Source organism: Salvia miltiorrhiza, chromosome 2 (genome assembly GCF_028751815.1).
Source record: "Salvia miltiorrhiza cultivar Shanhuang (shh) chromosome 2, IMPLAD_Smil_shh, whole genome shotgun sequence".
Classification (NCBI taxonomy): domain Eukaryota; kingdom Viridiplantae; phylum Streptophyta; class Magnoliopsida; order Lamiales; family Lamiaceae; genus Salvia; species Salvia miltiorrhiza.
The window spans coordinates 75,428,957-75,441,045 of record NC_080388.1 but is presented as its reverse complement, the minus strand read 5'-3'; the positions used below and the strand labels follow the sequence as shown (position 1 = coordinate 75,441,045).

The 12,089-nt window shown below is 41.7% G+C and overlaps 2 protein-coding genes across 6 annotated transcripts; one reads left to right on the top strand and one right to left on the bottom strand.

Annotated features, from left to right (window-relative positions):
• The first annotated feature begins 403 nt into the window (after positions 1-403).
• Positions 404-4,606, top strand: LOC131009504 (BTB/POZ domain and ankyrin repeat-containing protein NPR1-like). 4 transcript variants are annotated; one of them, XM_057936881.1, is made up of 5 exons: positions 404-692; positions 822-1,899; positions 2,669-3,422; positions 3,498-3,695; positions 4,115-4,606. In XM_057936881.1, the coding sequence occupies exons 2-5, from the start codon at positions 1,342-1,344 to the stop codon at positions 4,378-4,380; spliced, it is 1,776 nt and encodes a 591-aa protein (XP_057792864.1). In that variant the 5' UTR covers positions 404-692; positions 822-1,341; the 3' UTR covers positions 4,381-4,606. The 4 variants fall into 4 exon arrangements, with proteins under 4 accessions (XP_057792864.1, XP_057792862.1, XP_057792863.1 ...); XM_057936879.1 differs by having other exon boundaries at positions 532-692; positions 2,669-3,695; XM_057936880.1 differs by having other exon boundaries at positions 655-1,899.
• Positions 4,607-5,082: 476 nt separating this feature from the next.
• Positions 5,083-11,861, bottom strand: LOC131009503 (DExH-box ATP-dependent RNA helicase DExH6). Of its 2 annotated transcripts, none has more exons than XM_057936876.1 (14): positions 11,495-11,861; positions 10,871-10,961; positions 10,442-10,754; positions 10,285-10,359; positions 10,024-10,068; positions 9,651-9,741; positions 9,498-9,556; positions 9,181-9,324; positions 8,615-8,667; positions 8,380-8,413; positions 8,187-8,276; positions 7,103-8,101; positions 5,933-7,018; positions 5,083-5,842 (listed from the first exon to the last, which is right to left on the bottom strand). In XM_057936876.1, exons 1-14 carry the CDS (start codon positions 11,625-11,627, stop codon positions 5,444-5,446), a joined length of 3,612 nt encoding a protein of 1,203 aa, XP_057792859.1. In that variant the 5' UTR covers positions 11,628-11,861; the 3' UTR covers positions 5,083-5,443. The 2 variants fall into 2 exon arrangements, with proteins under 2 accessions (XP_057792859.1, XP_057792860.1); XM_057936877.1 differs by having other exon boundaries at positions 10,442-10,749; positions 11,495-11,511.
• Between the last annotated feature and the right edge of the window lie 228 nt (positions 11,862-12,089).

Sequence of the window (12,089 nt, the reverse complement as noted above, 5' to 3'; positions counted from 1 at the left end):
TACCTTATAAGCAAAAGTAAATATTATTTTTACAAAATGGTTTTACTTACCATATTCGGAATATGAAATTAGGAGTACAATATTGGAGTGGTTGTGACAAATTTGACTAAAAAATAATGCTAAAATTATCTGCTAAAATAAAATAAAATATAAAATAAAATAACACCTCCAACCGGTCAACACGCACACACACGCACGCAATCACGTCATTATATATTCATAAATATATTATTATTATTATTTTGCAAAATTCATGAATATATTATAAATATAAAATTCAGACAACTTTAGTAGATAACCGTTCCTAAAAATAAATAAGGGATTCTCCTAACTTTAATAAATATTAAAAAAAATTATTATGTTAATAAATTATTTTAAAACCACTCGGCAAAAGCTAATTGTCAATTTCATCAAACTGAGCTTTAAAATTGTAGATGACAAAAACTCCCAAATCTAATAGGCATATGACAAAATCTATGAAATATTTTTACGTGATTCTATTTGAATCTTTGCCACTTCCAATCTCCCACACTAATATTTGTATTAGTAATGCTACTAGTTGCTCTTTAACTTGTTTTATCCAACAAAAAAATAAAAATAAAAAAATGCTAGTACTAGTTTCTGAAATTTGCAATTTGCAAGCTGTTGAGAGTGAAGACTCCGGCTCAAGTCAACACCCAATCACAAAATATGTAAGTCAAAAATTTCCGAAAAAGAAAAGAAAGGAATTTACTTGCTTTCTTTCCTCATGCTGTTCAAGCTTAATTTCTTGTAAATTTCTGTTTATATAGCTCTGATTATAGTTTTCTTGAACTGGGCAGGCAATCTCTCGCCATAATCAAGCATCCCGGTTCAAAAAGTTGGAATCTTTTTACTGATTTTGATGATCGTAGTTAGGTTTTGGAGGATTTATGCTCCAAGAAATTGAAGTTCTTGCTGTATTGCTTGCTGGGGTTTGGAAATTTATGGCTGAAGCTGAAATAATCAAGAACTGGGGAGTTGACTTGGGAAGTGTCAAGGGTTTGAAGATGTTGATTCTTTGTTGAAGTGAGATTGTTACTTCTTTTGATAAATATGGATCTGATATTTGGGATAAATTGGGATGGATAATACTAGTATTTTTTGATCTGGTGTAATTTCATCATATTTTTGTGGAATTTGGATTTGGGAATTTACTGTTGCAGTTAGAATGAATGGGGATATTGTTTTTGGATGAATTTGGTGGTGGAAAATGTTGGTTTCTGGATTGAGGTTTTGCATCGTGAAGCTGTGGATGTTGTTTGAAGTTTTGTAGTTTTGTAGTTTTCTTGGTTTGTGACTTTGTATAGTCATTTTGCTGCTATGGAGAATGGCAATGATCCGTCGTCGTCCTTGAGTTTCGCCTCGTCTTCGTATCTATCGAACGGCTCGAGTGGCCACAATGCACCTTCGTCTAATGTCTGCGAAGTAGGGACTAATCTCGAGTTCTTGAGCTTGAGTAGGCTTAGCTTGAGTCTTGAGAGGCTGGTGGTTGGTTCTGACTATGACTATAGTGACGCGGAGGTGGAGGTCGAGGGGGTGAGTGTAGGTGTCAACCGCTGCATCCTAGCTGCACGGAGCGAGTTCTTCCACCAACTGTTTAGGAACACGAGCGTTGACAGCTCCATGAGGGAGGTGAAGGGGAAGCCCAAGTACCTCATGAAGGATTTGGTGCCCGAGGGGAGGGTATGTTACGAGGCGTTTATGGTGGTCTTGAACTACTTGTACACCGGGAAGGTGAGGGCGTCCCCGACTGATGTCTCCACCTGCGTTGATGAGTCTTGTGCCCACGATGCCTGTGGCCCGGCCATCAACTACGCTGTGGAGATGATGTACGCCTCTGCCACGTTTCAGATCAAGGAGCTCGTGATGGTTGTTCAGGTTCGATCTTTTGAAGGCCGTTGTTTAATATGTTTTTCATGGCATTCTATTTGTTTGTATGATCTAACTGAAAGGCTATGATGCAGCCAATATGATCTGAGTTTGCGATTTATGCAATTTAGACCGTGTTTTTGTAGAGCATGTTGCTTCATTTTGTCGGACGAAATGTGCTGAATGTGTTGTTAGGTGGCTAAGGATTAGCTTGAGCTTGATTGTTAAACCAGTGAGGAAGGCTATGAATGCAGCCAGTGAAACAGATTGCTAGCTGTTTATGCTCTGAAATCGCGATTTATGCAATCTAGACCGTGTGTTCGTAGATCCTGTTGCTTCGTTTTGGTGGATGAAATGTGTTGTGTTGCTATAGTAGAATTTGCTAATATGTTAGGTTTGGCTAAGCATTAGCTGAGCTTGATTGTTGAACCAGTGTTGTTATAAATGTTTTATGCATGTAAGGAAACACGGGATTTGCATAATCGAACGAGATTCTGCAAATCCCGTGTTTATGTATGTCCGGTTTCTCCGATTATCATGAAAGTGAAGTTGATCTAGATAAGCTAACAACAAGATATTGGAATACATATTTGTTGTGATTGATTTTTTTTCTTCTTTTTCTTTTTTGAGAATTACACTCACACACGCACACTAGATGACTCGAACTCCTGACCTATTGGTTGGAGGAGACGCGTCTTGACAATTGAGTGACACTTTATCTGACCATATTTGGTGTTTTCTTTGGGATTTTGATGAGTTGAGTTTGTCTCTCTTGCAGCGTCGTCTCCTTAATTTTGTCGACAAAGCTTATGTGGAAGATGTGATGCCGATCCTCATGGTGGCGTTTCACTGCGGCTTGCAACAGCTTCTCTCGCATTGTCTCCAAAGAGTAGCGCGATCCGACGTGGACAACATCATCCTCGAGAAGGAGCTCCCCGTTGAGGTCCTGAACGACGTCAGATCTCTCCGCCTCAAATCCAACCAGGACGAGGAGCACAACTCCGTTCAGGTGGACCCTTTGAACGAGAAACGCGTCAGGAAGATCCACCGGGCGTTGGACTCGGACGATGTCGAGTTGGTGAAGAAGCTTCTCGAAGAATCCAACATCTCCTTGGACGCCGCCTGCGCCCTTCACTACGCCACAGCTTATTGTGTCCCTAAGATCGTGTACGAGGTTCTGAACCTTGAGAGCGCCGACGTCAACCTCCGGAACTCACGGGGCTACACGGTCCTCCACGTCGCCGCGAGGCGCAAGGACCCCGAGATCATTGTCGGGCTGCTCAACAGGGGTGCTGTCGTGTCGGATGCCACCGGAGATGGACAGACGCCTCTCTCAATCTGCCGGAGGCTGACGCGCCCCAAGGATTTCAACGAGGCGAAGGAGCACGGCCAGGAGACGAACACGGACAGGCTGTGCATCGACGTGTTGGAGAGGGAGATGCGGAGGAATCCGTTGGCCGGAAACATCTCGTTGTCGTCAATGATGGTAGCTGATGATGTCCACATGAGGCTTCTCCTTCTTGAAAACAGAGGTATATATTTAGAGGTTTCGTTATCGAATACATTGCTATATATACTCGTATTGCTGATCCAATGCGTGTTTGCAGTGGCAATGGCGCGCTCGTTGTTCCCTCTCGAAGCCAGACTGGCAATGCAGATAGCGCACGCAGATTCGACTATGGAGTTTGCCGGACTCTCGGCTGCAAATGGCGCCTACGGGAGCTTTAAAGAGGTCGATTTGAACGAGATCCCTTCCGATCATGTGAGGAGGCTCCATTTGAGGCTCCAAGCCCTTCAAAAAACCGGTGAGTTCATCTTTACTGCTGCAATTCCTATTGATTAGTTGGATTTAGGGAAAATCTCGAAAAAAATGCGGCCAACGTTAAGGCTAGATTCGCCTTCGGGTAGTCGAGGCCGTCTCGTCGCCTTAGGTCCGTCGGGTGGAAGAGCTTGATTTTACATGAATGAAGGGTTAGTTTTCATACCACTTTCACAATGTTCCGATTTCCGGGGCGAAGTGTGTACTGCCAAAACGACGTCGTTTTACTTAAAACTATGTAGTTTTACTATTATTGGGGATGCTATAATCGCGGTGATTTTGTAATTGCAATGTTTTAAAAGTCGTATGGAACTAGCTAATTCGGATCCCTAAAACCTAAACCCTAAATCCCGAAAATTTCTTCGATATCTCACATCGAGACTTATATCTTGTCCGACATGACAGTGGAGACCGGCCGTCGCTTCTTCCCCAACTGCTCGGAGGTTCTCGACCAGCTCTTGGAGGACGACACGCTAGGCGCGCTGCTGCTTGAGAAGGGCTCCATGGAGGAGCAGCGGGTGAAGCGGCAGCGCTACATGGAGCTGAAGCAGGACGTGATGAAGGCGTTCAGCAAGGACTTGGCCGAGCATAAGTGGCCGGGCTTGTCGTCGTCGTCTTCGTGCTCGGATCCTCGGAAGGTTGGTGGAATGCATAAGGTTAGGAGAAGATAGGCTTGTAGCGTTTGTACGTCCGGACTCCGTCCCTCGTCGGAGAGGCGAGGGAGGGAGTCCGGACGAGGCCGGGTTCGGTCTCTCTGTTACATCTTGCTTTTGTCGTGCGTCGTGTGAGCGTGTAATGGTATTTTTAATATTCGATACACGTGACATGCATTAGTAAATTATGAAACACGAGATGTAATATGAAAATATGATAGAAATTTTTTGCTTTTGTAGATTATTATTTAAGTTTTCAAGTGAGAAAAATGCTACTTGCATTCTTTTATCTTTTCGTTTGGAGCAAAAATAGTGATTTGCATATATACCTATCATAAGAAAAACCTTGTTTCACAAAATTTGATTGGCATATTTTATTACAATTTCATTAAGGGTGAAGTGGTCTTTTTGCACAAAAAATGATTAGAACTAATAGATTTTTATTTTTATGGCTTATATTAATTTTTTTTTAAATAAATTGGTTATTTAGAGGTTTTAACACTATATATATTTAAATTTTAATTTAAGAGCAATAATGTAATAATACTAACATAAGACATGTATCTATTCATCTATTGTCTTTTACATATTTTGATTATACTTATAATATAATCTCTTATTTTAATTCTGCGGATAATTTAATAATTCAATATATATTTATATTTTATATATTTGGTGTAAGATAATTAAGAATCATTTTTGTATCTAAATTCCTCAAAATTGTGATAAGATTTATTTGTATATATGTAAGTATAAAATTCAATAATTTTACATGAATTGCACGTACCATTGTACTAGTATTATAAACAAATTAGGCTACATTTTAGCATATATATTAAATATTTTGCATTAGTTCCAACAACAGCCAAGGCAGGCAATCACAACAGCATTTTAAATATAACAAAAGCATCATATATGAGAACCTAAGATGCCTGTGATGGCGTCGCAACGTCGTCATCAACGGCAAACATCTGTGGTCGAGCAACGGCCACCTGGGCCGGAGAGTCAGCTCTCCGGTTAGGGCAGCACGAAAATAGCCGTGAAGCCGGGAAACAATCGGACAAAAAGCGTCTAACATCCATCACCTAAGGTTCATTACGTTGCCACGCTGCCGCTTGGAGAAGTTCCCCTTCGCAACGTTCGTCATCACTTGTGGGGGCCGCGCCTCCGGCACATGCTTCTGAGGGCCAACTGCGTGATGGTGCGACGTGTGGCTCTGGTTATGAGACGAATGCTGGTGGTTCCGATTGCTGTCGTGGTACAGAAGCGACCTCAGATAGGTCGTGGAGGGCCGGTTGATCGCCGTCTTCTTACCGCGATTAGCATGGCCGATGTCGGCGGCACCGACCATCGTGGCGAGAGCATCGACAGGTTCCGGTGGCAACGAGATCCCGGACATCCCGTCGTAGGAGAGGATACAGGCGATTGCATACAGCGAGGCTCCGAGATGTTCCGGTAGATTTCTCCTCGGATGCGTTACCTACAAGAAAAAGTTGACAACGATCGCGTTACTTCATCGATCGATCGAGCGAGACGATGTTTATATGGATTCTTTGAAGATTGAGATTACCTTGAACAAGATTGCTGAAGACAGTCTCTCCCTCAAGCAGTATACCTGAGCAACATCAAGAGCTGTGGACTGAAACGGTAGCCATCGATCGACGAAAACTTTAACGGCATTCTCCGGCGATGACAAGATCTTCTCGCCGTTGGATTTCGACGACCTTTGAGGCTCTACTTTATCCTCCTCGTCGCTATCATTATCGGCATCAGGTTCCTCGGCATCACTCTCTTCATCCTCCTCGTCATCTTCATCGGTCGGGGCCACGACGATCTCCGTGGCTAACAACAGCAAGGGGAGCGAACCTACAACGCTACAGTTCCTGATATGCATTCCGCCGTCTCCACGGGTTATCTCGTCAAACATGATCAAAGGAGGAATACTCGATTTCTTCGAAGAGAGCTTAGCGTTGGTCGAAAACTGGTGCAACCTTACCTTATTTCCACCGGCAGTTTCGACAAGAGACCTATTACCTTGCGGAATGACTCTCCCGACCATCGGATATAGACCGGAGAAAACTACAGCATGGAGTATACCGGGGTCACGTGCGTTGAGGCTACAACGAGAGGCATCTTCCGGAATAAAACCGTGCCGAAGTAGTTCGCCTTCGAGTTGCTTCCGCATGCTCGAAATCATCCTCATAGTCGGTGCGGATACGAAGTACTGAGCACAAAACCTCGCTTGGTCACCCTTTTCCTTCGCCATTTTCCAGCAGTCGAAAGCGGCGATTATAGCTAACTGATCGCCATTGCCACCATAGAGCGAGGCCAGCTCTAATCTAGCCGCTTGAGCTTTCTTCTTTTCGGTAGGAAGCATCGGCAAAATGAAGGGGTCTTTGTAGTCCGAAGCGCAAGCTAAAGTCAATGCTGGGTCGAGGCAATTCAACAGTATCGCGAAAAATAACATTTTGCTGGTCAGAGGGTGGACGGGTAGAGCTCCGAGTTTCTCCCCGAGTTCCGTGAGTTGCTCTTCTAGAGTCAACGCCCCGACATCCTGAAGAACCATTATTGCATTCCGTATCGTCTCATAAACGGGCGGATCCAACGTCTTCTGCAAAAATTCTTCGATTTTGCAAGATGGGTCCATAAGCTTCACCTGTCGAGTCATGAAAATGTAGCGTTACGGGATTTCAATGAAAATATGAACCAATATGCCACTAGTTATGTTGGTGTTACATACCTGCAGGCACAGCTCTTCTATCGGCATCCTCTTTATCTCGGGAACTTGGAAATCCGGCAGAGAAGCAGCCCGAAATTTCGAATAAAGATGATAACAAATACCAGCTTGACAACGCCCCGCGCGGCCCTCTCTCTGCTTAGCGCTCGCCTTCGACACCCAAGAAGAATGAAGAGTTGACACATTGTTATAAGGGTCGTAACTTTTCTCTTTCATCCGCCCGCTGTCTATGACATAAACAACATCATCGATGGTGACAGAAGTCTCGGCGATATTAGTAGAAAGAACGATCTTGCGGCATCCAGGAGGCGGACGTTTGAAGACTTTCTTTTGCTCGACCAATGGAACCATAGAATGAAGAGCAATAACGAGAAATTTCGATGGATCTTTAAAATAAGGGCTCGATAGCAACTTGTCTCTCGTTCTGTTTATATCATCCCAACCCGGAAGAAAGACGAGAACAGCTCCATCCGTCGAGTCACTACAGATTCTCCTCAGAAGTTGTTCGATAAGCAGACAATCGATAAGCTCAGGGTCAGCGTTTGATAAGTATTTATCAAGTAACTTCTGCTCCTGCTCCGAGTGCGTAAATGCTTTCCCCATATGTTTTTTGATAATTTCAGCAGCTTCCACCTGATTACCTTGTTCAGCGTAGTCGAAAGCAGTCTTCCCTGCATTACACCGCAAATGGCAGTCCACACCAAACGAGAGAAGCGTGCAAACATAGCTAACTCTTCCTTGTCCGGCTAACACCATCAAGGGGGTTACTCCAGTTTTCGAGTGCTGGTAATTGAAAATCCTTGAATCTACTTGAGAAGATAGCGACTCGAGATCAAACTCATCATTCGATAAAGCTGAGTCAATAGCCTCGTCGAGAGCGATCCGGCATTCCTCAGTTAATGGAGAGTCCTTGACTGCCTTGCTCTCATTCGTGCATGTAACGTGATTGTTTTCAGTCGATCTCACTAGTGCTAGTACGTCCTCCAAGTAGAAAGTTTTTACCTGAATACACCATGTTTCAATGCATGATCAACTAGATTGGTAAACGACAAACACAGAGCCGTATGAAATGAGAAAAGTGGCTTACGGGATACGTAAAACCCGGTACACGAACAACTGGGCAGCCACCAAAGTACTTTGAAAACCGGTCTGCATCAATGGTGGCACTCATCAATACCTGTTCGGATTGAACGGTCCATCAAGTCAGTAATCTAACGAAGCATTAGAAATCGAGAAAATATATCAAGGCTTAACCTAGAAAGGACTACAACGATACTAACCAGGCGCAGGTGAGGATGTAAAGGAAGCATGTCTCTGAAATCAACATCAAACAAAACAGGAGAAACATTAGATGCAGCAACGAGATACAGAAATACATACATAGCTAAATAAATTGACTATCCAATTGGAAAGTGCGCAAACAGATTCCTGAATGGAAAACTTAGATCACAAAAATCTCATTCAGGTATAAATACAAACTCCGCATAACCAGTAAACATCATATGAGTAAGGCACCTGAGTATTGCAAGCATGAAATCGGAGAAGCGATCCCTTTCATGAATTTCATCCTAGAATTGAAACAATACGTCAGGAACGGAACCTCAAGAAAAGAGCAAGGGCCTGTTGTGGCTAAGATGTATCAAGGTAAGGCTTCTTGTCACTTTGAAGTTCAACACGGATATAAATACACAGAGCACTGGGTGGTCATTTTGGTGTCGATGAACCAACATTACATAGATTCAGCAGGAGTCGAAACTATATCATGGTTCTAATAATAAAGGGGAAAAAATGGTAGACATAGATTCTATTTTTCATTTCACAGCATCATAAAGCAACAAAGAACTAAGTGATGGAGTTAATAATGAAATAATCTGCAACTTCTCAAATTGGAGCCGAAACCAGAAATCATTTTCAGGTGATAACGACGATAGTAAAGAGAACCACTAGGGAAAAGAATAAAATAACTGAACCAGAACAAAATCACAGGTGATAGATAATAACTGGAAATGAAGGGATCAAATAAATAGACGACAAAAACTAACTGAAAATGATGGAATATACGCTCTCAAAAGATATCGTACCACAATTATGTGGGTTAAATTAGCCAAAGCACTCTTTGTTTTTTTCGATCTGCTTTTTCCTTTACTGACTAGAACCCTCAGCAGAACCCCATTGGTGCAGAACACAAGAGACGAATTCCTTCCACCTTTGGTTTCCATCCGAATCTAGAAAATTTTCATTAGCAGTTGGTAAATAAAGTCATTATGAAAGTACAACCTAGCGTGTGTGTTTGATATTCATAAATAAAATCGAGAGGTTGCTGCACGAAACAGATATGACTTGAATGAAGATTGCATCCATAACCACAATATCCATTAAAATTAAGATCTAGTAGTACCTTGTATCCAATAGAATCGCCGATACTTTCACCTCTTTCAGAAGCAATTCTTTCAGCGACTGCACGTGAAAGACACGAAGTATAAGACTCAGTCACATTTCAAGCCAACCTAATATAAATATACATATTCAAGAGATAAACACGCTGTACAACCTGACGTGGCAGAGATTCGCCTTGGCTGAGTACAAACAATTTTACATGTCTGTCCTTTACTCCATGCATGGTCGAGGAGAAACTGAGGGACCTAATCAATTTCAAATATAATAGATTTTATTTCATATATTCTACAATGTGCTCCAAAGTCCAACCCAGTACATCAAAAAGAAATGCACTTTAAAAATTTCAATTCTCTGGTACAAACAAAGATCAGAATGCTGCAGATATCCTTATGTTCCTGTGGAATTTTTATTATGCTTTCAGCCCCAAAAACACACTTATGTATAAGAAATATAATGTGAAAACTCGATCAAACTTGTAGTACATCAAACATCTCCCGTTTGTTCAGAATAAGAGTAAGAAGTAGTACCTGTGTTGTTTTGCCACATCCAGTTTCACCACAGACGAGCACAACCTGTGTTGGAAGACAAGATAAGCAATAATCTACGAGACATCCATACACAAAGCACACTAGTCAACAACAAAAAAAGAGGAGCTGAGTTGGATATAACCATGGTTGTCATATTGTTATAATTAAGCAACCGGGAGAAGATTCAAGCTATGAAAATACTGATTATATGAAGAAACTATTTATTAACAAGAAGAAAAAAAAATCTCAAATGAGGATAACCTGGTTCGATTTCACTGTAGATGTGATATCATCCTTGAAAGATGCAATCGGAAGCTTGGACCTGTTCTCTGCAAGCTGCAAACAAGGCTGCAATTACTTACCATAATTTATATCAGGCATCACAGAAGTTGTAAGACTACCAAGAGGGGGTCCCGACCTGTTTCAAGCTCGTCTCCTTCTCAATTCGGGAAGCAAGTGATTCCACCTTGTTTGCAATTTCAGATGGATTCATCACAGGTTTCAAGAAAAAGTCATCTCTCTTTACTCCCCCACCATCGTTGTGTCCACTACTTACTTCGACCTTATTCCCAGTCATATCCACATCATTAGGGGGATACCGAGAAAACAAGTCCTGTAAAGCAGCCTGCGAATCCCCTGAAAATCTGAAAGAAGCAATGTTCTCTCTCCCTTTCATAATGCCTAGTTCCTTCTTTAACTTATAGATACAAATGCGACGATCCTGGCCTTTCCTACAAATTTTCAGATGGTTAGAAGAAAAGAGAGAAGCCCAAATACATACAGTTTTACAGATTAACACAACTACAAACATCCGAATACATGCTTGTTTTTCCGACTCACAACTCACCCGTTGCTCTTTGACTTGAACCCCATTTTCCTGCTCATAACGTGCACTGCCGCCCGCTCCTGATTGTTGAGGTTATCTTCAAATTTGTATACTGCATACATTCAAAGTCAAGGTAACTTTTCTTCCTCGTAAGAGGCTATTTTAAGCATAAAGTTCATGACTACAGTCACAATCAACTAGCAAAACATAACCCACACACACACAATAGCTTCCAAAAACATCCATTCCAGCAAGCTTAAGTCTAGATTATTTGCATGCCAAGCTGCAGCCAACAACACTACAACTCATATAAAACAATACATATAAAGCTTCCATTACACCAGTTAGTCATCAAAAAATCATTTTTCCAACTAACTAACTAACTCTCTCTCTCTCTCTCTCTCTCTCACACACACACACACACACTAGATTATTTGCAGTATTTCAAAACATCCATTCCAGTACTTCTAGATTATTTGCATATCAAGTCGCATCAACAACACTAAAACTTTATGTAAAACACATACATATAAAGCTTCCATCACATCACTCAGTCGTCAAAGAATCAAATTTTCAGCTAACACTAACACACACACACGTAAAATCCTTCTCCCTCTAAAAAAATTGAGACTTTCTTCCACTCACCCTCATCATCTGAACTCCGAAACTTCTCCAGAATCTCCGCGACGCGAATGCGGGTGGCCTCCGACACAACCACCTTCTCTTTCTTGTGCCGCTTCTGCCCCGCCTCCTTCCCGGATGAACCTGGTGGGCCCATTCTCTTTCTCTTGTTCTTCCCTATTTTTTCTAGCTTTTCTTTCTCTCTCTCTCTCTGTCTTGGTGCGAAATTGAAGGCGCGGCAATCTCCTCCGATCACTGTAGATGGATTTTCTGAGTTGAATTTGGAGAGAAGAAGGGATTTGAGAAGTTGTTGAGGTTTTCAGTTTTTGTGAGAGCTTTTGCTATTTTCCAATTTTGCGAAGGCGGTTTACTTTGCCCCCATTCGGTTTTATATATAAAGAGGGATTTCAATTTTCACTCACAATTGCTATTGCTATTGGGGTTCATCACCCTTTTTTTTCTCTTTTTCCCTAAGATTAAATAATATGTTGGAATTTCTTAAAATAATTTATGATGCTAATATATTTTTGAATTTCACATATTAGTATTCAATACGTATAGTATTATATTTTAATATTTAAGCTATTTTAACTTTTTTGATGCCCTAATAATTACGCTG

What these genes read in the sequence shown, in the direction of transcription:
- LOC131009504 (XM_057936879.1), top strand. Translation starts at nt 1,342, where the DNA reads ATGGAGAATGGCAATGATCCGTCGTCGTCCTTGAGTTTCGCCTCGTCT. An exon ending in AGCTCGTGATGGTTGTTCAG is followed by an intron (nt 1,900 to 2,668) that starts GTTCGATCTTTT and finishes TCTCTCTTGCAG; the next exon opens with CGTCGTCTCCTTAATTTTGT. An exon ending in CCAAGCCCTTCAAAAAACCG is followed by an intron (nt 3,696 to 4,114) that starts GTGAGTTCATCT and finishes CCGACATGACAG; the next exon opens with TGGAGACCGGCCGTCGCTTC.
- LOC131009503 (XM_057936876.1), bottom strand. Translation starts at nt 11,627, where the DNA reads ATGGGCCCACCAGGTTCATCCGGGAAGGAGGCGGGGCAGAAGCGGCAC. An exon ending in TCGGAGTTCAGATGATGAGG is followed by an intron (nt 10,962 to 11,494) that starts GTGAGTGGAAGA and finishes GAATGTATGCAG; the next exon opens with TATACAAATTTGAAGATAAC. An exon ending in GCGAATCTCTGCCACGTCAG is followed by an intron (nt 9,557 to 9,650) that starts GTTGTACAGCGT and finishes TTTCACGTGCAG; the next exon opens with TCGCTGAAAGAATTGCTTCT.